This window comes from Alligator sinensis, unplaced genomic scaffold, assembly GCF_000455745.1.
Source record: "Alligator sinensis unplaced genomic scaffold, ASM45574v1 scaffold159_1, whole genome shotgun sequence".
NCBI lineage: Eukaryota > Metazoa > Chordata > Crocodylia > Alligatoridae > Alligator > Alligator sinensis.
Window position 1 is genome coordinate 705,409 of NW_005842222.1, and position 25,751 is coordinate 731,159.

General features: G+C 41.0%; 1 protein-coding gene across 4 annotated transcripts in view; it reads left to right on the forward strand.

Annotated features, from left to right (window-relative positions):
• IQGAP2 (IQ motif containing GTPase activating protein 2) overlaps window positions 1–25,751 on the forward strand; it is a 175,576-nt gene that overhangs the window by 58,226 nt on the left and 91,599 nt on the right. For all 4 annotated transcript variants that reach the window (XM_014521523.2, XM_014521525.2, XM_014521524.2 and 1 more), the window contains exons 2-3: window positions 21,705–21,861; window positions 24,844–24,921. In XM_014521523.2, the coding sequence (XP_014377009.1) occupies window positions 21,705–21,861; window positions 24,844–24,921 (235 nt within the window). The remainder of the gene's footprint in view (window positions 1–21,704; window positions 21,862–24,843; window positions 24,922–25,751) is intronic.

Genomic DNA, 25,751 nt, shown 5'->3' on the forward strand with positions numbered 1-25,751 from the left:
AGGGGGTGCAATAAGGTGAGGGAGGGGATCTGCTTTCCCTGCCGCACCAGTGGGAGGGACAAATTTAAAAGACCCCTGAGTAATTATAATTTTTCATGTATAAAACCTAACATTTATAACTTTCCATGCACAGTATCTTATTGTTGTGGGGTTGCCTTTGATTTTAAAGTTGTCTTGGATTTGGGTAAAACGGTATTCAGTTTTTGAATTTTTCTGTGGTTCTTAATGGAAAAACTCTGTATGTTAAACCAGATTATTTGGTTTGCAGAGCCTGATGCAGACACAGGTGAAACCATGTTATGATGACTTTGAAAGAACACTCCTTGGTATATGGAGTCCCATGTAGGTAGCATACAAGAGCCAATTTGACATCTGACTCGCTTTAGCGCACTAGTACTGAATTTTGTGCAAGGAAGTATTTTGTATTTCACTTGTTTCTATGAAGCTTCAATTTGCTTGAGAAGACAGTCTCTTGCACTCTGGTGGTTGAGTGGTTTGGTGGTCTGTGTGGCCTTGGGAGTAGGCTGGGTCTACAAACAGAAAACTTTCCCTTCATCCAGAAAATATTTTTAGCAAGTCTGTTGCATAAGGCTTCTCTTGCTTCCTGCTAGAGAAAACAGACAGCTGTTGAGTGGCCTTATGCTTAAACATTGTTCCACTTTCAGTAGCTACAGCCAGGATGCAGTGCGTAGAGATGACTTCCAGAAGGGAATGAAGAATAGTTTTGTTCTTCTGGATTGGGGAAAGCTTTGCAATGGAACTATTGATAAAAGGGAAGAAATTAGCTATCCTAATGAATCAACTACTCTCCATAGTGGTTGCCAGAAAGAAAAGGGAAAACATCTTTTCTCTCTTGCTGCAGTGTAAGACATGGACCAATGGCTTTAAGTTGTAGCAAAGTAGGTTTAAATTAAATTTTAAAAAACCCAAAAAACTTCATCCTTCAAAAAACTTCATCCAGTAAGGCAGTAGAATAGACTGCCGAGGAACTGTTGTGAAATCTGTCATTGAAGGTGTCCAAGAAGAGGTTGGAGAGTCATTAGTTCAGGCAGAGTAGCTGTGCCAGTGCCATGCTACGGGCACTTCTTATGCTTCTGGGCTTTGGTTGCTACATGGAGCTGGGAGGGAATTTTTTTTTTCTCCTTCCTGCTGTTATGTCAGGCTTTTAGTGTTCCTCAGAAGCATTGGGTGTTGGGCACACCCAGGGTTGAGCATTGTGACCCACTGGGGTGTGCCAGTACTCCTGCTTGGGACTTAAACCCAGTTTCCTGGCTAGAGGATTTTACCCCTCCGCTTGAGGTCAGATGGATCACCTTATTTGGGTCCAGGAAGGAATTTCTCTCCTGGTCAAATTGATAGACTGTGAGTTTTGCTTTCCTCTGTAGTGTGGGTTTCTCTCTCCCTGGGATCTATTGATTGCATGCTGTAGTTCTCTTGTTTTACCTTTTTGGTAGGTTAGGGTATTTGTTTTGTGGCTTTTGTCATGATTGACTATGTAATAATAGCTTTGCCAATAGATTAGATGATGGATTTGCCTAGGCTGGTGTGCATGGGTATGATCTGCCTCAGGCAGAGGTCCCTTCCTCCCCTGCTTCTCTATGGCTTACAGTTTCAATAGTGAACAGATGGACCTTTGGATATGTGAACTTTCAATTGGCATAATTTTTTCCTTCTTATATTGATAGTTTCTTTCATATTATAGTTCCTCTACAGTATTTAAAAACATTGAGTAATACTGGCAAAACATATCTATTGTATGGAAAATTAGAACTGAATTGTTTTATAACTATAATACATATCCAAACTATTATCAGAGAGAGAGGCAAGTACATTTTTTATCTTGCATCCTGTTCATATGACAAGCTAAAATAAGATGCTTTTAATAAGAGATCCCTGTCTAGTTTGGCTAGATAATTTGATTGCATACTTGCTCTATTTGAAATCTTGTGTGATACCCTTTAACTTTTCAGTCCAAGGCACTTCTTAACAATATAAATGATCCATCAGAATTCAACTAGTCATTCTTGAGTTGTGAGTTGTTCTGGTACACTTGTGCATGCCTTAATCGGTTTCTTACCTCTATTAATATTTTTCTTAAGGGTGGGAGGGAACGTGCTGTGATTCCAGGCAGATAACCCCATTGTGTGAGTGTGTTGTGGGGGGGGAGGAATTGCTTTTTTCACTCTGGTGCCAGCTGGCCCAGAACTACTGCAGTTGAATGAGGCTGGGCCAGTGAGGGGGTTTACACAGTGATTTTTGGGCTGTGAGACTAGCGCAGACTCATCTTGTCCCTCTTGCCCACAGCCCACCCTCCCCACCTCTGGCCACTTCCCATCACTGTTGGGGGCATCTCCATGCTCTTACAGACTACAGCTTTTTGGTTTCATTTGCCCTGGAGTAAATCTTGCTGTCCTGACAGCCATCCTACTGGGTTTCCTTATCTGCCAGCTGTGTGGTTGACTCTTCCTGCCTTTCCTCTCGGGCAATAACAAGGCTTGAGCGGTGGCAGTTGGTTTCTCCTTCCTTCCTCTGGCAGCAACAGCTGCTGCTTGCAGCTTATCACTCTCCCTCCTCACCAGTTGATATGTGGGAATCTTTCACAATCTTTAGCACCACTTTGCATCGCATTCATCAAAGTCTATTGATTGATGAGATCTATAGCCCTCAGACCTTTCTTCCCCTAAAAGCTCAATGCTTTTGTTCTAGAAAAATCTCTTTCCCCTTTTGCTACTAACTTGCTATGATTGCAACTGGGCTAACAACGCTGATACCTCTTCTGAAAAGCCTTCAAACTGAGGGCAAGGAGTAGTCCATTTTCATATGATAAAGCTACAGGCAGCCCAGGTTGTGGGGTCAGTTTAAAGATGCACCACATGTACTGTAGCCCAAGAATGATACAGGACAGTGAAATCCAGCTTTTGGGTTGGCTTTCCATTTCAATAACCAAGGGAAAGGGGTCAACATATACTGTTGTAGCACACATAGTAAAGAAACAGCCCTACTTCAAAGACCTTACAATTTTAAAGCGTTAAATGAAGTGTTTTGGGGAAAGGTGTATAAGGACAGGAGAAGCATGTGAGGACCTGCCTAGTCAAAATAGCAATTTAAGTGACTTAGGTCTGTACGGTGATAGAAGCCAACAAGCTCTGATGTTTTGGTGAATTTAACATGATCAAAGTAGGTCATAAGCTTGGCTCTGAAGTAAATTGACTGACTAGAATGTTCTTGCGTCAAGTTTAGCAGATACAGCTCTTTAAGGGCATTTACTAAGTAAAACTGATGTCATGTGCATGGATTGATTAATTGTCTGACACCCTTTAACTGGCACTCACTGGGAGGGCCATTGCAAATGTCACAAATTAGACGTAGTTTCTTTATAGTCTCTGCACTTATTACACTGGAGACATCTGAAATGCATTGTTTTTGTCATATGAAAATGCACTGCAGAGAACATTACTCAGCGTGTGAGTAACTCTTAGATTATGAAGTGAGGTTTACTGGACTGTATAATAAATTATGCTTACGAGGAATGCTGACTTTGTTTTTCAAATATGGCACTGGCATCCAGAAATCCACACTACCAGTCCTTGGTCTATGCTTTTATCATCGTGGTGCGGGCAGTTAATTTGTACTGCCACTTTTCACAATTTAAAAGGGGAAAATAATTACCTAATCTTTAATGGATTTTCGCAAAACTAACTTTTTTCTCTGGAAAATTCTGTAAGATCTTTGGATGAAGCTGTGTAGTGGAATAGATTGCACTGGTTGAAGTATATCAGAATTGGAGCTGTTCCAATTTAACTTCCCTCCTTTTTATGGTTTCTAACCCTCTTAGAGAATCTGTTGAAATGTAAGTTACTGTGCAAGATCTTGTCCCACCCTGCTTCCTGCAAAAAGCTTGAATAGTTACTGATGCTCTACCAACAGTTCAAAACACTTCAGAATTTTAGCACACTCAATACTTGGTGTCTGTCACTGATTCTATAAGTTTCCTTTAGATTTCTTTTAAATTTTCTAGATGTTTCTTTAGTCTCTTGTATTATAAGAGAATAAATACCTGTTTGAGTAACAATACCTTTGCCGTAACATATTTCAGTATTTTAAATCACTAATGTATCTTCAAATAGTCACAAACATTGTTGGGAACCTTTCTATGCCTATGACTTATTCTGGACTCTCTTCTGCTGTATCTTGTCTCAGATGAGGACTATTACATTATATACCCTCACCTAGGTATTTATATTATTACGTTAAGTAGTGGCATATATTTTTAATTTTGTTTTTCTGTAGAACCCCAAAAGGTTTTGGGCGCTGCCATAGCCTGTTGTTCAAGTATTTCCATTTAATGAAAAATTAGTTACATTTTAAAGTTGAGCTATCAAAGTAGAATCGTAGAACGTTAGGGTTGGAAGGGACCTCAGGAGGTCATCTAGTTCAACCCCCTGCTCAAAGCAGGACCTTTCCCAACTAGATTATCCGAGCCAGGGCTTTGTTGAACTGGGCCTTAAAAGCCTCAATGGATAGAAATTCCACTACCTCTCTAGGTAACCCATTCCAGTGCTTCACCACCCTCCTAGTAAGAGTTTTTCCTAATATCAAACAAAAACCTCCCCTTGCTGCAACTTGAGACTATTGCTCCTTGTTCTGTCTACCACCACTGAGCACAGTCTAGCTCCATCCTCTTTGGAACTATCTTTCAGGTAACTGAAGGCTGCTATTAAATACCCCCTCAGTCTTTTCTTCTGCAGATTGAATAAGCCCAGTTCCCTCAGCCTCTCCTCAGAAATTATGTGCCCCAGTCTCCATCCATTTTTGTTGCCACCTGCTAGATTCTGTCTAATTTATCCACATCCTTTCTTGGCGGTGGGGGGGAACTGGATATAGTACTCCAGATGTGGCCTCATTTGTGATGAGTAGAGGGGAAGAATCACTCCTACTAATGCAGCCCAGCATGCTGTTAGCCTTCTTGGCAATGAGGTCACACTGACTCCTGTCCAGCTTATTTTCCACAGTAACCCCCAGGTCCTCTTCTGCAGAGCTGCTGCTTAGCCAGTCAGTCCCCAGTCTGTAGTGGTGCATAGGATTGTTCTGTCCTAAGTGCAGGACTTTGCACTTGTTCTTATTGAACCTCGTGAGATTTCTTTTGGTCTACTCTTCCAATTTGTCCAGGTATCTTTTGAATCCTAGGCCTACCTTCCTGTGAATCTACTAATCTCCATCTTGTTGTCATCTGCAAACTTGTTGTGGGTGTATTCCATCCCATCTTCCAGGTTGTTGATGAAGATGCTGAACAAAGCTGGCCCCAGAACCAACCCCTGGGGCACTCCACTTGATACCAGCTTCCAACTAAACCTTGTGCCATTGATTTTACTACCTTTTTGAGCTTGATGATCCAGGCAGTTTTCTATCCACCTTACAGTCCATTCATCCAAGCCATACTTCCTTAGCTTGACTGCAAGAATGTTGTGGCAGATGGTATCAAAAGTCTTGCTTAAGTCGAGGTACATCACATCCACTGCTCTCCTCATATCCACAAATCCAGTTATCGCATCATAGAAGGCAATCAGGTTGGCCAGGCACTATTTGTCCTTCGTGAATCCATGCTGACATTTCTTAATCGCCTTTTCCAAGTGCTTCAGAATGGATTCCTTGAGGACCTGCTCCCATGATTTTTCCAGGGACTGAGGTGAGGCTGAGTGGTTTATAATCCCTGGATCCTCCTTCCTTTTCTTAAGGATGGGCACTATATTTGCCCTTTTCCAGTTATCCAGGACCTCACCTGATTGCCACAAGTTTTCAAAGATGAAGACCAGTAGCTCTGCAGTCGCATCAACCAGCTCCCGCTGCACCCTTGGGTGCATCATGTCCAGCCCCATGGACTTGTGTGTGCCCAGCTTTTCTAAATAGTCCCTAACCTGTTCTTTCATCACTGTTGCCTGCTCACCTCCTCCCTGTTACGTCTGGGCTCTGTGTTCGTGGGGAGCCCTGGCACAGGATGTAGTCTATCTGACTCGCAAAGAATTCCCCCTCCCTCCCCTCCTCTACCTAAATGAAACTGATTAAGATGCAGTGAGAGACGCACCTAAGACCCTCCAGATAAGGGTGACGAGTGAAACAACTGCCCTAGGTCTCATTTGCATCTGAGATGGAACCAGATGACCATTCATTTACATGAGAGATGGAGAACAGAAAGCCTGAAGCAGAGACTGCAGTGAATTTTGGGATCAGAGAAGCAGGGAAGCACTGCATGATGGGGAATCTGTGCTCCAAATGCTAATCAACCCACATTTACACCCCAGCTGAGCATTTATCAGACCAGTTCTAATCTGGATTTGCAAAGGACCTTTCCCTTCCCGACACACACACCCCTCTGAGTTTAATAGGCATCTCGGGCCCTACATTCCCCGGTCCCACTATGGGAGGCCTATTTAAACTTGATTGACTAAAACTCGGTTGCCGGGTTAGGGAATGCTGAGGCAAGAGACTGAGTCAGAGGGGGTATGGGCAACATTTGAACAATGGTAAAGGGTTCATCACATCGTCCAGCCCATTGGAGTCCACCGGTGTGGTCATACTTTTCCCTAGATGACTGGTGGAAGTCCTCTCCACAAAAGGTTATGAACACCCCAATAATTGCCTTAGGTCTGTTAAAAGACTATAATAAGATCTGGAAAAGTCATGCTAAGCTGAGGCTTGTTCACAACAAGTGAAAATCCAAAACCCTGATGCTGCAAGCTATCTATTGTTTCTGAAGAAACCAAGAGATATCCCATCAGTATATCTGCTATCCATAGGAATTTCAAGCTGGCTCCCAAGTATCTGGTTAGTCCCTAACCTTGTGTGTTTCCTGATTATCAATCAGTTTCTTGAGATGTTCCAAACCAGATAACCCTTTGTCAATAGAAAAGACAATGATTTACACTATTGAAAATGCTTTGAAGAAGCTGAACTGAGGGTATAAAAAAATCTGTAAAAAAGCAGCAGTGTGTGTGCTGACACCACCGGTTGTTGTTCTCGGGACGCTGGAAGAACATATAGTCTCCCTTCAAGGATTGTGCTAGGAACTTTACCTGTCAGCTTTGAGACCCAAGTGCCTTGGACTGGTGAGATCTCAGTGCGCTCTCTCTCTCTCTTTTCTCTCTTGGCATAAATTTCTGAACCTGAACTGTATTAGTTAAGCTTGAGCTAAGTTTCCCCAGATACTTAGTGAAACCAGGGTAATAATGTAATTGCTTGTGTTTGTTTTTCCTTTGCATGTCTATTACTATTAGTACCATTATATATATTTCATATACTTAGCAATAAATAACTTTTATAGTCAAACCGGTAGTAACTGGGTACATTTTTTCCTTCTCTACTTCTCTTTCCTCATGTGCTCTGCAGCAACGCTTCTTTTACATAAGCTAAAGATCCCTGTGAAGCCCAAAAATACTGTGGGGTCTGCTCATCAAGAGGCCAGAGATTGGGACGTGCTGAATTTGAAACGCATAAGGGGATCAGCTTGTACAGGCTGATTTGACCCAGTTTGACTTGGACGTGCCCTTATGAGCTGAATGCTGGCCCATGAGGGTGTCAGCTGGACACCCAGCTGGATTCAGAGGGATTCTGTTTACCTGTGTGCTTGTGTCTGACTGCAGTTCATTGTTGCTCTGATGAATTGATTCTTGGCATATGAGGCCATGCTGTCCATGCTGATCAACCCGGCTGGGTCACGCGTGTCACGTTAGAGTGAGTGTGTGTGTGTGTGTGTGTGTGTGTGTGCGTGTGTGTGAGAGACTGATTTGGTGACTAGAAGAACCCAGCCCCATTGAAACGGAGTCCTGCAAGATAGCTCCATTGGTGGGGTGAGGACTTGCAGAAGGGAGATATACAGCTCCGTATAGAAACACAAGCAGCACATTGACAGAATTACCAAGACCCTAGAAACGTATCTCTAATAAATGAGCACACCCCAAAGTAATGGGCAAATCTGGTAACATCCCCATATTGCACCTGACAGCACAGTTGTCTGGGAGCTGACCTTGCCTGTGAAGACTGAAGTGAAAGTCGTTGAATGCTTCAGCGTTCTAACTGGTTAGGTCACAATGAAAAGAATAATCTATGTTGTAATTGTCAACACAGTAATTCTGGTGTTACGTTAGCCCAGGGGTTAACAACACTTTGCAGTAGGGAGTGCTTTTAAGAGCTTACTTGCAGGTATGAGCTGCTTCCAACCCAGTGTGCATCACAGCTGCCTCTGTTGCTGCCGCCGCCGCCACCATCACTACTTCTTTGTCACCCAGATAAAGCATCCTAGCTCCACAGGCAGGAGAAAATGGCTCCATGGACTGGATTTAACCTGCAGACCTTAAGTTGCCAATCTGGTCTAGCCAGTTGTCATTTGACATTTAGAGTGGTTCTCAAACTAATTCAATTCAAGGCACCCCTCAGAAAATGGCAGGGCTTGACTTTTTCATTTTCTGACTACAGAAAATAAAGCAATTCTTCTGTTGGAAGGAACTTGAAAGAGATCTGCGAGAGTATAACTGATCAGAATATTTTTTACATTGTAGATTCCCATTTGAAATCTCAATAGTTGATCTTGCATGTTAATGTGTTTTAAGCCAGGACAGAGGTTTCAGATATCTCTCAGTTGTGGTGAAGGGACTTGGTCAAACTCCTTATCAAAATCTAAACTAAAATTTAGATTTTTTTTTTCCCCTAATAATAATGTTCTTGATAGGCTCAGTGTAGTAGAGTTGCACTCAGAAAAATGAAATGCAGATTTTTAAAACCTAAATGACAGGCTCTTATTTTGTAAGTCCCAGGATTCTGAGGTGCAGTATATCATTTCCCTCCAGATATCTGGCATGAGTGATTTTTTTAATGAGACTTTCATATTTGGCATCAAAGCCATTTTAATTCTTATAATGTCACCTTTAGTTTCCTGATTATTTTTTTTTTATTCCCCCCCCCCTCAAAATTTGGTGTTTGTTAAAATAAATAAATAAAAAATAAGCCACAAATGAACTGTGGGGCTTCTGAAACATATCAACTCTTTCTGAATTCTTATTTTAAACTTCTGACAATACTGAAGCATAGACTAAATTTGCACTGGTAAAGTTATTTTTGGGCTATCACCAAGATTTATACAGGACATGAGATGCATTACTAATGCATCTCAGTCTATATCTGTCTGCTTCAAAGCCTTATAAAAAGCAAATGTTTAATTCATACATGGTAATTGGACAAACACACTATTTCTGCATGATCAAAAAAGAACTCATGAAGGTTTTATATGGGATCTTTAGAGGGTGAAGTGTTAACCAGAGTTTTCTTATGGATCAGTTTTGGGAATATGCCTTGTCTGTTTTACTGTGAATATGGAAGACCATCTTATTTCTATTTAAAAGAAAAAAATATAAATTCTAATTCCCCCTTGTAGAGCTTCTGAGGAAAGTGACGATATCAAGGAAAATTAAACTAATAAATATATTAATGTGATCTCTGTTCAGTGGCACACCTTTATTGTGGTTAAGACAAATGGTTAAAGCCAGAGGATAATCCGCAATCGAAGATGATACAAAATCTATTATGGTAACAATTTTTAAATAAAATATATTGATGGTGTCTCTTGTATGTGTCTTCAATTTCAAACATTTAATTATAAAATAAAAAGCCTTCAGTTAACCTTAACCTTTTTTCTTTTTGCTCTCAGACTGTAGAATAAGGTAGTATTTTGCCTAACCTGTTTTGGGGTAAATACCCTACTGCAGTAGTCTGCCACTCATCCATATATTCAGCCCCTTCTGTTAGTTTTGCTACTGATTTTAATAATTTCCCTTAGTTATGCCTCTTCTCCCCCAGTTTGGGAAATGAATACTGGGATATGCTTTTCAGCTCACATAACTTTGTTACTACTTGTACAGTCTTTTTTTGGTGTTTTTAAACCTCTTCCCCCCCCCCCCCCCCCCCAACAAAAACCAAACAAACCCAAAACCCCAACTGTTTTTGGTCAATGAATGACTGGCTGATCAAGAAAGAGTGACTTCGAGTGCTTTGTGGTTTCAGTGTTTGTTTTTTCTTCTTAAGTAGGGGCTGCAAAAATGGTACAGGAAATAGTTTTTAGGAAGATATCAAGTGTTTTGCATGTGTCCTCCCAGCGCCCCCTCCAGCCAGCTCTGGGTTAAAGATGTCGTGGTGGGGTGGGGAAAGGGAAATGAGGTGGCTGTCCTCTGTACCTCCAAGCTTTGCTACAAAGCACCTCACAACCTACATGCAGACCCAAATACTGAGTCCAGGAGAACCCCCAGACTTGGGCACAGCCTCCAATCCTGGTCCTTGCACAGCCAAGCTGGGGATCCAGACACTGATGCTGTGCCCTCTACCATGTGGGTACCCCTGCTATGAGCATCAGCCCCCTCCTGATGAATTTAAGACGGCTATCTGATAATTAGCTTCTATACCTGTAAAATTATAACAATTTATAAATTTTCCTATTATAGAATCTAATTATTGGGGGTGTCATTTTATTCGGGGTTGACTTAGTTTAACGTAAATACTGTACCTGAGATGAGACTGGTACTCATTCTGTGATCAGAAGGAGCAAATGAAGATAAATGGAGATAATCTGGAAGCAGGAACTACCACTCTGAAGCTTGTCTACCTGCAATTGCAAAGTTCAGAGCAGATAGTATTTTTGTATTGGGTATTTTGATTGGTCAGCTTCGTAATTTGTCTTACTAACATACAGATTTTTAGACCTCTCAAACCCCGTCGTGTTTGGATTCTGTTAAATAGTTCTGGTCACTCAAATGTGTTAGGTATTTTATAGAACAAAGACAGGAGCCTGCTGTGTAACTTTAAATGTGGCTTGAGTCTAATTGATAAGGGAATTGAGTGATGGCAACCAAAAGGTTAGTTACTGCATATTTATAGTAAACAGCACACTTAAGTTACTTTAACAAGGCAGTAGACTCTTTTTTTGGCTTTGTACCAACATGTTACTTAAACGGCAGTGAAAGGTTTTGGAAGGAGCTTGAGTTTTAAGGACTCTTACTTAAAAGCTAAAGGCTTAATTAGAAGTTTTTAAATTTCTTTTGTAGAAGGTGTGCTCACCACTCTTTACGTAAACAGAGGTTGCAGCTACAGAAGCTGCATTAGGAAGAAACGAACAATGTCACTGCATACGCAGACAGCATACATAAACCACAGTGTTGTGTTTAAAGTCTGAGCTTGGAGGCTCTGCCTCTTAGGCCACATCTGGGCTAGAAACTTTTGTCTCGCTATATTGGTTAGAGGTGTGACCTATTGGTATTGAGATATTATCAAAAGCCTTAATATAGGATGCGTGTGTTAGTATGGTTTATTTTACTACATCAAAACCAAATGTCCGTTTGTTGAGGGTCTAGATTCTGTATGAAATGCCCTGTTTGAATCACTGAGCTGTCATCTTCGATTTACATGCATTTTCTAATTTTAAGCTCCCTGGAAGTCTTATCAGTTCTTTCCTCTCCAGTCTTTCTCCTCCACAAATTACTGTGAAATTTAACCTTAATTTAACTCATGGCTCAGTTCCATCCTATAGTATCTTTTTTTTTGGGTAGCACTGTTCTTCAAAACACTGGTCACAGTTCTTCCAGCCAAGGAGGATCAGATGGCATTTCTTAATTGAGCTGCTGCTCATTATGGCTGTTTAGTGTATTTAAAGCACTGCTAACTCCTCCTATTATTTCCATCCCCACTCCTCCCCTCCTCCCACCCCCTCCCTTCCCTGGTCCTCCAGTGGACTGTGATGAACTGCCTGTTCAGCATTTCTTCCTGGCCCCTCTTGGAGTCGAGCCAGAAGCAAGAGTAAGTTGAGTCTTCTCTTCGTGATGTAGATTTGGTTTGTTAGTGTTGGACCCTACTCAGTACATTTATCTTTAAGAATAGTTGCTGAATTAGATGTGCTTGATATGTGACTGAGAAATCCTGATACCACTGCACAACTAAAAAAAGTAGCAAAACAAACCTTTTTTCCCTTAAGAGTTGTATGAAAGTGCATGTTTCATTGTAGAGGTTGGACAGTGCCCCAGTCAGTGACGTGTGCAGGTATAAACTGCTGTATACTGGAATGGTGACTGCGTACAGTGGAAGGCTCTGTACCTTTAGCTCTTGGAATTGCTGAGTAAACAAGGCTTGACTTTCATCAAATGACTTGCTGACAGGGACAGCAAACCTTGGACAGAGCTGGTCCATCTGAGACTACAGAACAGTGTTCTGAGTGGGAAGTTTTACTTTCTGAGCTCTAATCACTGATTAACCCACATAGAAGTGCAGTGGAAAAGAACAGATTAAAATAACAAGTAGCTTCAGTGCTGCCATCTTGTGAACTTGGATTTAATAACACCCTCAGTGATTCATCTTGTAAATGTGGTTGTAGTTTCCATGGCAGCAGCAGAAGCCTAGCATGAAAAAAGTGTAGCTTAATAATTTATCACTCTAATATACTGCACTCGAGAGAGAATTCTCCACTGCCTGGTACCAGGTGTTCTCATATGTACCACTGCACAATGAATTTGCAATGCTCCAAATGCTACCACAAGAGGACTACAACATTACACCAGCTTTTCATAGGTGGGACTTGAAGAATCTAGATGCAGGGTTGCAAAAAAGCCTGTAATATTTAATAATTTCATATGTAGTTTTAAATGACTGTATCAAGGTAAGATTTATAGAAATTCACATTTCTTCTCCTTGATACAGTGTAGAGAATTCATCAAAGGTGTGTATAAACTTACTCTTATACAGTAAGAGTATAAAAGTAGCGGTGCAGAGTTGAAACTTCCAGGAAAGTAGTAATATGCTGCAGATGGGGTAAATCATGTCACTTGTGTTGAAGCAGTTTTTGCATAACTATCTGTACCACTTTTTATGACCCAAGTTAAGTACTCAGATCTGTTTGGAATATTGAAAAATAAAAGAATTTTGAAATCCTGTAAGGTCCTCTTTCATTTAGGGATGACCTTTTGCATTATAGACTTCTTTTGTAGTGTAAGTGTGTGTGCATGAGCAGTTACCACCAGCTATCAGTGCTGAAATTGGCAGGGGAGAGAGCACAACCACTTGAGGAACTGAATTGAGGAAGGGGGAGATGGAAAAAAGCAGCTACTGGTAGCAGCACTGTCCACATTCATGATGTAAATTTGCTGCTTCCACTTTGTCTCTGGCTGTCAGCGCTGTAACACCCTACTCTTCCCTGCCTTGCAGTGACTTGTTGTATACTGCAGAAGGTGTGGTAGATTTACACCTTAAACTAACAATCGGAGATGTAACGTATAAGCTTCCATAAGCAGAGGTCTTACTTCATTTGCCTAATTTAAGACTAACAGTGCTAACTATCCCTGTTCTGTGGGCCTGCACCCTGATAGTTCTGGCTCTAATGCTGAGCAGGGAAGTGCTAGGAGCACTGGCAGCTGCTTAGTAAAACTGACTGATCAAATACATCGGTAGTGAAATGGACAGTGTCAGTTTAGCTGAGCAGATTTGAGGTCTGGGGAGCATTTTTTGTTGTTGTTTCCAGCATAATTCTTTGACTGCAGTGCCTGGCTTTCTGTGATCAGGGACCTGCAAAGAAAGTTTTTTGTATTCAAAAGCCTGTCTAACTTTATCCCAGTTACATAGTTGGAACAAAAAAGATATCGCCCTAAGAAATTTTTGCCACTTGCCTAATTTCTGGACCATTCTGGCTACAATATCACTCCTTGACTTTGTGGTTCATAGGAATTCTTTTAAAGAAAGTTTCATTCGAATAAAAAAAGCCCAAATTACAAGTCAAAATTTCCTGTGAATTGAAAACCTTGCTTTTATTTTTAATACCCTACTGCTCGTTTTTAATTGCAAGGTATGCAACTGACTGGAGATTTTATATTGCATACTAGCAAATTGCATGTCAAGAATGAGCAGGGGAAGGGGGAAGGAAGCTTGCATGCAGCTGCCACCAGCCAGTGCTGCTGCTATGGCCCCCCTGCCCCGGGTCGGTCGGTCGATAGGTCTGTGTGGAGCACTCTGGTTGTTTCAGTAAGCATTGTGATTGGCTGCTGAGACAACCAATCAGAATGTTCAAAGAGCGTGAGCGCACAAGATGCTTGAACTCCAACTACGGCAGGAGAGACGTGTTTTCACATATCTCTCTAAAACAGATTTGACATTTAAAATGTTTTGTGGCTAGTGGATTATACCTAACTTTTAAAACTATTATTAAACACAGAACTGTGTTTTGATTTTTGGCTTTTGTCTTATTCTGCTATTAATCTTATACTGCCTGTGGCTTTCTACTAATGGGGACTGCCAGCTCCATTTTAAAACAGCTAGAGTTATTTTTTTTAATTTTGTTTTTTCCCTTCCTTAAATTAAGTGGTCTCATTTTAAGTCATCTCTAGGTCGGATGCATCTCAGTTCCACACGTGCACTGGCCTCAAAGCAGACCGAGAAGTCAGTTGTTATATGCCAAAAAAGTACTCAAAGGAAATGATGATGGTAACAAAACAAATCTTTTTCTTAGCTTTTGCTTTCAGTAATTCTCCTAAACAACACTTATTAGTGTTTCTGATTTAACAATTGATATTTCTGTTTTCATGCGTCATACAATATCTTCTAGTAGGTTATTTTTATTTGATTGCACAGGTTATAGGGTAAGCTCTAAGAAACAGATGCATTTACATATAAAGCAGTTCAGATATTATTCTGTAGCAGTATTTTTCAGTCACACCTCTGCATGCTCAGAAGTGCAATGAATCTTGATCTTTGAATGACAGAAAAATTCCAATGCTTTAGTAAGCAGTGCTTTTTTCTTTTTGTCACAAACCTTACAAAATAGGAATGAATTCTCATAACCAAAATATATTGATGCATCCAGTGTCATTTAATTTTTGTGCATGTGTGAATGCAGCCTGATCGCCATATTACTGTTACATTGTACACAACCAAATACAGAAATTGGAGTCTTATTAAGCAGTAGACTGGTGGTGCTTCTAAGGTCTGGCATAGAGGTAATGATTGTTATCATGCCAGGAAGTCACTGCCTAACGTTTATTTTATCTACTGATTATTGCCAAGAGTAAAAAGCGTTGTGCTGTAGTTGAAAACTGTAGCTTTAGCACTTCTTGCTTGGCCTGATTATTTGGTACCAGAGTCTAATGTCTGCAGTGTGTGTACTTTGTTCTTATTTGAGTTGAGTACTATATATGAAAGAGAAGGAATCTTTTGGTGTTGTATCTACTGTAGTATTCTAAACATAAGCTAAAAGTTTGATCTTTTAAGAATAGTTTTTAATTTACTAATGTGGGTGTTGTACAGGGCATGTATGCTTAAGTTACTTTCTTCTTGGATGTAGTTGTATCCAGTCTTTTTGAGCAGGGGGTTGGACTAGATGACCTGAGGTGCCTTGCAACCCTAACTCTCTATGATTGTGTTTGGTAGACTTACAGTGCAACCCAGAATCTAATTAGTGCTGCAGTCTCACTGCAGCATACCCCAATTCTGCTTAACACATGCATCATATTTTGTAGGGGTAGTCTTCCTCAGTTCTGGGAACAGGGAATTCTCCAACAAGTTCCTAAGGCTTTTAGAATTTTTTGGATTTTAAACTTCATTGCAGAACAACAAGGAAGGTTTTGGTTTTTTTGTTTTTTGTTTTTTTTTGCCTCCCTGCCTGCCATCTGACACCTCCAGGGAAGGAATTCTACCTGATCAACACATCAAAGAGCTACTCAACACAGCTCACAAAGACACTCTCACGGACCCAGAGGGACAGACTTCCATCTTCAGCTCCCTCTGTGCAAAAATGAAGTTTATTTCCTACCAACGGGGACTTTTTACCATCTTGTACCATCTACACGTTTCCCAGAGCCTGACGAAGGGACTTTGATCCCAAAAGCTTGCAGGAAAGGACAGTTTTCTTGCCATTTTCCAGTTGGTCTAATAAAAGATATCATTTTGGAACCAAGAGTTCTAGTTTTTTGTAAGGCTTTTAGAGACCTTTCTCTTCTGCTTCAGCCCCTTTACCTGACCCATGCAACTAGGAATCTTGTCCACAAGCTCCTTACTCCCTGCTGAATGCACTTATTGTGATTCCTTATCTCTCACTTGAGAGGTAGGATGATCTCACTGTGGCGTGCCTTTGATTTTAAGGAAAGTGTATGGGATTCAAGCCAAGATTCTCTCTTCCTGGAATTTTTGTAATTGTAGGGATTGACTTTTCTTTCGGTAAGAGAGACGCTAATGTACATCTGCATTGCACTTGGAATCCGTATGTTGTATACTAGCAATAGTTAAAGCCATGATATCGTAGATGGGATTGTAGTCCTTTACAGTACAAACATGGAAAATGAATTTTGTACCTGCTGCCGTGGTTAAATTTTAAATTGGCAAGGACTTGGTGTGTCTTTATAGCAAAAAATATATTTTTACTGTTTTGTATGAAGAAAAATAATGCTGTACTGTCCAATGTTAAGTTAGTCTCTGTCCTTGCATAATAATAGTATTAATTATTCGGCTTCAGTTGAGTACAGTTAATGTAATTGTCCACCTCCAAAAATAAAAAGCTGATGCTGCAGTAATATGCACTCAAGAAAAACAGCTGGAAAACTGTCTACCAAGACAACCATGTTTTTGTCTGCAGAAATAAATTGCTTCAAAGCAGCCTTTTTAAAAAGTGTAACTGTCAAACGTACTTCTCATTTCTACTCAATGTAAAGTAAGGAAATCTTATGGAATGGTCCATATTTAACTACGGTAATATGTTCAGTGAAGTTAAGGGCAGAGTGAGCAATCAGTTCTTAAATTGCAGTGGATAATGAGAATGCAGGCTGAACTCTGAACCTTGGTTGTGCCTCACTGTGCCTTTGCAGGCTGTGCTGAAGAATTACCGATATGTTTCTACAGAGAAGCATAACTATGTTTTCTCAACCACAAAATGTTCTTTTCTGCAGTGCCCTGATTATACATAATCTGTAGCTCTAATACTTCTGTTACTTACAGGCTTAACTGGAAAGATGGTAATAAAAAGGAAGAGGGAAGGTGGTGAAAATTGGTATGACCTGAGGCACGGTCTTCATTACGTCTTGGTGGGCAACAGCATAGAATGGGAAACTCTTGCAGCCTGGTTGCAGATAAAGGTGTGGAGTCTATTTACAATTGGTGGGGAGGCGAAAATGTGGTGCCGTTTTTGCCTCCCCACCAGTTAGCAGCAAGCCGTGGGGCCGCTGGGGCCCCTTGGCCAATTGGCGGTAGAAGGCAAAAATGGCACCATATTTAAAACTGCGGTTTTCACCTCCCTGCTGTTTTTGTTTGCTTGGGGTTTTTTTGCTTTTATACTAGTGAGCAGGGCCCCTCTACCAGTCAGTGATGGGGAGGGGCACGTGGGAAAACTTGCAAAATTAAAGGAGCCGCAGCACAGCCCACTCCACCATGTAATGATAAGTAGGTACAGGTACCTGCATAATGCAATTGTTTTCCTTACAGATCAGTTCTATTCTCCCCCTTCCCCTCAAGCCAGAATGTCCTATCACTATTTCCAGGGTGGTATTTTTCCCCCCTTCTCATTTCTTCAGAGAGAGTTTCTTTTGAGCTTCAACTGTGTCCTTTTTGTTCGTCTGAAATGCATAGATTCATAGATGCTAGGGTCAGAACGGACCTCAACAGATCATTGAGTCTGACCCCCTGCCTGGGCAGGAAAGAGGGCAGGGGTCAGATGACCCCAGCCAGATGCCTATCCAGCCTTCTCTTGCAGACCCCCAAGTAGAGGAGAGCACCACCTCCCTTGGAAGCCCATTCCACATTTTTGGCCACTCTTACCATGAAGTTTTTCCTGATGTCTAGCCTAAATCTGCTCTGTCAGTTTACGACCATTGTTTTTTGTTACCCCAAGAGGTGCACCCTTCCTGTATAAGTTTTGGTTTCCATTTAGAATGCTTGCTTTCCATCTCCCAGTCCTTTTATCATGTCTGAAGGAACATCTCATTCTGGAGATGGCTTCAGAATATGGGTTCATGTCGCTATCTGATGTGGTATATGAGGACCAAAAGCACTTGGCACTTGTTCAACAACAATGGGAAGCTAGAAAACTATGAGAGCAGTTGCAGTATAGCTGCAACATGAGGGAAGAGGAAGAAGTCAAACACTCTTAGATCCCCTGATTAAACCAGGCCTGGAGTACTTAAACTCTTATCCTTTTCTCACCTGTTAATAGCAGCTGTAGATAATAGCTTGTAAATTCTTGCAAAAAGCAGTGTCTGAGAAATATTTACTTAGTCCTTATCCCCCTGGCTGACCAGTCTGCTTACATATAAATGGCCCAGTATGTGATTTTTGGTTCTTATTTTGTCACCATCTGTATAAAAACTCCTTTTATTTGTGCATTAAACAGTTGTGATAGCAGCTGACCATTGAGCTTCTGCTATTGCATGCACACTTTCTCCTGGCAAAATTTGACCTGTGTTTTCTTGGGGTGGTGAGGTGTATGGTAGGTTTTGGATCCTGCAGGGCTCAATATTGGGCCCTGTTTCATGCAGAAACAAAAGGCACCTTTTGAGCAGCCACTTCATTTGTACCAGAGGGGCAGAGTGGTGATCTGTGGTCTCTCTTCTTTTAAAGTTCTAGGGTGATGCATTTGGTATCCTGGATTCAGGAGACCAAGAAGTCTCTTAAAGAGGAGGATAGAGACCTAGAGTTTAATGTGATTATAATCAGTATGACATGCTTATGGTAACCTGACTTCTTCAGAAAAGGCATGCTGTGTTTTTTGCATACAGACAATTTCCTGATGACTGGCTGACTGGGCTACAAGATCATTTGACCCAGAATAAACGGTTCTCATTTACGACTCGGTCAGCTCTTTCTGCTTTTTGGACAATTGTTTTAGAAGTCATGAGTCTGGGGAAAAATGTTCCATGAAAAGGACTGGGCTCAACAAGTCTGGATTCAACATAAACTAAACGTAGCATTTTTCTTATTGGTTTTCTCCAAAACATAAGACAATAGTATGACACTTCACACTTGCATGTATATTTTTCCACACTCTATAAAATGTGATTAATAAAGATAGCTCCCCAAACTTTGGCACGGAGCCTTAAAACAAACACGTGGGGTGGAATAAGACAAAGAATGTGTTGGTGAAACAATACTTTCCACTGACACTTTTTGCATTGCAGGCTGCAATGCACCTTTAATAATACTCGTTCCATACAGCTTTGTATGATACTGATCAAAATTTATTGCTAGTGGTTTCCTGAAGAACTATTTGGATAGGCTATGCCTCAGTGAAACAGCTTTCATATGTCCTGTAACAAATCCAAGAGTGTAATAGAATAGGTCATTTGTCTTGAGTCTTTAACATGAGATGATTTTTTCATTGAGCTTTTTATAGGGAGAAAAAAAAATGACTGACTTGCTTTGGGATTCAGGTTCCACATTTAGTTAAATATACTGCTCTGGAGAGGGATACCAGAGGTGTACTGCAGTTGTGAACTGTTTTCTCTCTGCCTTTTTTAATGAGGCAAACCAGTGTCTTCTGCAGATTCCCCCCTTGTTCGTTGTGCAGTGATGTCCATTAGAACTTCTGGTCCAATGGGTAAGATTTAAGTTTTTCAACTGCAGACTGAGTTATACTTCTTAGGGCTACTACATAGAATTATATGCACTTTAAAAATATTTATTAGATCCAAAATCAAAGATGACAGAATGCAAAAGGACTCCCCCAACAATTAAATTCTATACCTAGAAATTTCATAAATTTGTCTTTTTTTTTTTTTTTAATGCCCCCTCTTAAATTTATTTAAATTTTTTTTTTTTTTTTTTTTTTAAGCCCCCCCCCCCCCCCCCCCCAAAAGGCAAGCAGCAGTGGGAGGGAGCAGGCAGCAAGGGAATTAAGTGGCCTGACCCTTGCCCCCTGTTGTCCATTTTTTTGCCCACTCTCCCCTTCCTGCACCTGCCTTGACCTCTGGCACTTGCCCCCCTACTTCCCCCCCCACCCCCTTCTTGGGGATTTATTAGCAATTTTCAAATACCTGGAGGGTGATTGCCAAGGATCCAGGTTTTCCATTTGCCATGGTCAAATGCAGATTTTCTCCTTTTAAAGTAGAAAAATATGGGAAATAGCAGGTTTTCCCTTGCAGGCTGGCAGAGTTCCAGCCTAAAAGGGCCTGGCAGGATTGCAGTCAGGCAGGGGGTGCCACATGCATGTGCGTGTACACATGCATGTGGCAGCCAGGCAGCATGAGAGCAGCTCCCCATAGGTAAACCTGGGGTGGGGAGAGAGGGATTGAGGCCCCCCCGTAGTAAAGGAGGGAGTTGGGCTGGGGTTAGAGCTGGGGCTGCAGCCCAGCCAGGGTGTTATATGGGGGCTTGGGGCCCAGGGCCTAAATGCACAGCTGCAGGGCCTGGGGGGAGAGCAGGATGGAGCTGTGGGCAGCTTGTCCAGGGGATGGCAGGGGGGCATGTGCCTCCCCAAGTTTGTGCGCAAGGCAGGGGCAGATGCAGGCTGCTTGCTGCAGGCTCTCAGGGCTCACACCCAGCAGCACTGGGTGTGGCAGCGCAGAATTTTGCCTGCTGCTGCTGAGTGAGCAGGGGATATCTCACCATGGCGGTGTTTGTGGGTCGGGAGTGAGGTACACCAGCAGCTCCCAGGGGGCTGGGGGTGAGTGGCAATAGCATGTGCAGCGCATTGGCATATCAGGGCTCTTCAGCCCCACAGAGATGAGCTGGACCCATGTCCTGACAAGTGGAGGGGGCAGGGGGAGTTCCGATTTTCCATGATAAACCCAACATCAAATGCCAAAATATATAGGTATTTAGTTTTTATTTTATTATAGTGATTTGAGGCACTGGTAGGCTTTCAAATTGCTTTAAAACTGTAAATATATCAATAAAACATTGCATTGAACTGATACTTATAGTGGCACTTCACTTTAATTTCAGTAAAACACAGATTTTGGGGGGGGGGCGGGTTATAATTAGAGAATTTGCAAATTTTTTTTAAACAGAGAAAGCCAGGATCCCTGGTGATTTACACAGAGGATGTAGATGGGCTTTTCTTTGTCGCCATAAGGGACAGGACTAAGAAAAATGGCTTCAAACCTCAGCAGAAGAAATTTAGGCTAGATGTTAGGAGGGTGGTCAAGCATTGGAACAGGTTACCTAGAGAAGTTGTGGAATCTCCATTTGTTGGCTGGGAGATTGTCAGGGATGATCCAGCCTTGAGCTGGACTAGATGACCGTATGAGGTTCCTTCCAGCCCTGTTTTCCTTTGATCCTAAATATGTTTCTGAATTAGAGTTCCAATTCCATGTACATCTTTCCATTTTCCTATTTTTTGTTTTTTAAAAGAGATTTCTGTAGGTTTCTGATGTTACTGAGAAAAGTAGGAAACACTGAAGTGTAGTGTGACACCGAAGGTAAATGCCCCCTTTGAAATATTCCATTTTTATGCATAGGGTACAATTAAGGATGTGTTCATGTCAGTGATCCATGGAAAACTGATGCACAGTAATGACTCCTTTTGGTAATTATTTTGGTCTGCAGTGTTGATAAGCACTGAGAGGTTTCCTACTATTGGCAGGTATTTTACTAACTTCTTTGATTTTTCTTGTTGCAGAAGTTACTTGTGCATATAACTGGGTAATGGTATTCTAATTACAATATACAGTGCAAGCAACAAAAACTTGTAATCTTCAATGTATTTGTAGGTGGATGGAAGTCTGTTTGCGTGAAGAACTGCCCCCCACTACTGAGCTGGAAGAAGGGTTAAGAAATGGAGTTTACCTTGCCAAACTAGCCAAATTCTTTGCCCCAAATCTGGTTTCGGAGAAGAAAATCTATGATGTGGAACAGACTCGTTATCAGGTAACTAATGTTTAATTGGGACTGGCTTAAAACTAATAGTTAAAGGTCAATATCTGCTGCTCTTAGTGCTATCATGCTTAGTCCAATTAAAGGGCTTTACAGAAAGGTAGTGCATACTTTTTTCCTTGTATCTTAATATTTTTCCTATGTTAGTTGAATGTATTGTGTCCTAATACACAAACTAGATTATGGAATTCTTGTTTTCATTTACTTTTTAGGTAACCGGTTCTGTGTTGTATCAACAGTCTTACCTCTTTCTCTTGTTCCCTATAACTTCCTTTAGTTGTATAAAAGTGTAGTCACCAAATGAGGAACAAACTTTAGTGCTGAAAAGCAGGGAGAGGGAAGTATAATAAAAATAGAAATAAATATTTTGTAGAAAAAACATGATAGTTGTTCACAGTGTTGACTCCAAGGAAAACCTGTTCTCTTAAGAAAAAGGGTCGCCATTTTTTTTGAATTACAGCCCAGTAGGAATGGCAGGAGGCACAACTGTTGGGAATCGGGGATCAAATTTCATTGTGCCATTTAAATAAATGTGCCAGAAGCCATGGGCTCCTTTTCCTACTGGATTGTAACTCGACAAATGGTAATCCCTTCTGTTCTTAAGGGAACAGGTTTTCCCTGGAGCTAAAGTTGTGGACAGCTACCATGTTGTTGTTTTCTGCAAAATATTTTTATTTTTATTATATAGTCATCTCCTCACTTTTGAGTGCTACATTTTGTACCTTCTGAGACACCAGGATTGCCCAGTTGCCTGTACATTAAGTTCTGGAGCGCTGGGACCCTGGCATCAGGAAGCCTCACCCCTATCCTGGGTTCCCTGTGCCCCAAGAACTTTAAAAAATGTGTGCAGTCCAGCTTCCTGGCACTTTTGAAGTGCCTTGCCCTGCAACCCCACAGAGCAAGGCATGCAAGGCAGCTAGGTGTAGGGTTTTCCAGGCTTGTAGCTGGGGAAGTCTCTTGGCTTTCCCTGCCTGAGAACCGTGCAAACTGATCCCCACTTCTAGCATTGGGACTGATGCTAATCCCCTTCACAATGCCAGTCCTTTTCCCCAGGCTGCCGACAATCAGCTGGTCGTCAACTTTAGTATGGGTGTGCTACATGCTCAATTTATGGTGTCATACAAACAAGTCACAAAGATGTTCCGTGTATTTTATAGAATATCTTTGTGGCTGGTTTGCTACTTCATGGCATCATAAATTGGCTGTACATGTTATCACTGAGACTATATTTATGGCACAATTCGGGTGGTAATTGTGTTTTAAATATGATGTATACCAGGCACCTGTAGCCCTTTAGGAATGCACACAAACTTTGATGACATTGTTAATAGGAACTTGTTTTATAATCTTACGCTGGGAAATTACCCCCCTTATGGATTTGTGTGTTCAGGTTGATGTCTAACTCTACGTCGTAGAGCAGCAAAAACAACTGAAAAAGCAAAGTGCAGGATGTTTTGGGTGCATGGATAAGGCATTTAGGTAGCTTTGCTTTTATTTGGCTACTACAATTTTTTGTTAATTAACAAAAAGAGGCTGAATTGGAGCATGGATGCTTTAAAGGAAAATGAGTTTGATTTTTGGTTTTGGTTTCCTTTTTTTGTGGGTATAAAAATCAGTTCAAGATTTCTTTTAATTGAATCTTGATTAGAACTTGAATCATGTTTGTTTATAACCAGACTTGGAAGGTAAAACAGCATTCTCTGCCCCTCCAACCCTCTCAACTTCTAAAACTAGAGCAGGTTTTTTTGTTCTCCTCTGGGTGGTGTCCCCCCCCCCCCCCCCCAAGCCCAGTGTTTATTGCTCAGTGTTAAATTGATTGCCTTCTAACTGATGGCAGGGAGGGAGGGATCTTTATCCTGAACTCGGGGCTTAAAGTAATTGAATGTGGAACTACTTCTGTTTAAATGCACATAAGGTCAGATTCTATTCTACTTCTTACGCTGTGACTAAACCCACTTAGTAACCTCAAAGCTGTCCTATTCCACTCTGTTTAAATCCCTAAAAAATTGTTAATACGGAACATTAGATGGGGTTGTCCCCTGTACTGCTATTTTTTTTTCCTGTGGCTTAATCTTAGAGTTAGAAAATGATATGTTCCAGAAGGTGAGAAAGCAAGGCTGCATTTTTGCTCTCCAGGAATTGACAGGGTAGGGAATGAATGATCTAATAATGATCTAATGAATTTAATAGTGTGTGAAACAGGAGGGAAAAGTTCTGCAACTTTATGCTTCAATATTTCAGGGAAGTTTCCACTCTTCAAATGTTGTTTTTCTTTAAAAACAAAACAGTTTTTTGTTTTTCTGCCACATAAAATGACTATTGAAAACTTTTTTTATACTGGCATTTAGAAACCAGTCAGTTTTCAGAATAGATCCTTTTTTAACTTGGAAATAGATATTCAGGTAAAGGGCCTGTTCTGTACTTGGGAGGGGGGTGGAATGGGGAGTGCAAATATGATGATTATTACAGTAAAAATCAGTCCATTTTTAAAGATCTCAACAAAAATTATTCTCTTACTTATTTACTAAGTTACTGCATTGCATGCCTTTTTCTCATTATAGATCAACTGAGCTATTATGGATTGACAGGAAACCTGCAACAAAACATTGCTTTTGCTAACAGACCTCTCTCCTAATTACATTCAGCTTTGTGAATACAAAATAAAGCCTATTAAAAAGCAAGAAAGCATCTATAGCATCTTCCTTCTCTTGTCAGTGAGAGCTTTGAAAATAGCTGGAAATGGGATTGGGGCACAGACTGTAGATTTACAAAATTTGGCTAACAGTGAGGTGTGTTTTATGTTGCACTTGACAAGAATGCAGTTATTAACTCTGGTTTCTATTCCACATAAGGAAAATTTTTAGAACCTTTTCAGAGAGCAATGCTAAATTGTGAAGCAACAAAAATGTGTGACAGGAAAAAACGTAATTCAGAATAAGTAAACTGTTTCTTGAATTTTTTTCCACCCCCTATTAGAAATCAGGACTTCATTTTCGACACACAGATAATACTGTGCAGTGGCTAAGAGCAATGGAATCCATTGGTCTACCAAAGGTAAGCATTTAAATGATATAATGACAATTGACCCAAGGGCAAAGTTTTAAGGTTTTATTCAAATTTTCCCTTAATTTTCTTGAATAAGAATAGGTCAAAGCTGAATAGGTACCAGAAAAGCTAATCAGGAAGAAGGGTATGCTGCAAGTTGCAGTATGCTAATTTAATATGTTGCTATACATTTCTGAAGAGGATGAATTCTCTTTATTTGTATATTATGGATGTAGGTTCAGACGCTTCCCTCTTCTTCAAAATTGAAGGCTGGCAACATTGGGTACTGACAGACGTGGGTGGGGAAAAAAACACACTGTATTTACCAAAAGAAGCACGTTAATTTGACCCGGCTTTGCAGCGTCTATATAGATTGGGCACTTCAGTGGGTCTTTTTGGCACTTTTTTATAAAGCTGATACATGTCTGATCTTCTGGGCATGTGCTGGGCTCAGTGCAGGAGAATGCCGAGAATGCCGATTTTTAAAGTGCCGGGGTTTTTTGTTTTTTGGTTCCCCGCTCATGTCTGCAAGCAGCCATTGTCTATAAATCTGATTTTTGAGAACAATTTCTAAATAAGGGCCTGAATGATTAAAAAGGGTTGTGTTTTTTTGTTTCTGTCTCAGTTTTTGCTGCTTTGTTATGGATCTCCCCCTCACTCTTTTCAATTTCTCTCCCATTTTTCTTTTCTGTTTACCCTATTTCCAGTTGTCCTGAGTGTTCTTGAACAGTGGGGATCTCTACACCTCCTTCTGGTTCTGTTAGCAATTATTCTGTGTCACCCCTCCCTCCCCTTACTTTCGCTTAAATTACCTATTCTGTCTGTCGTCATCCCCCCTC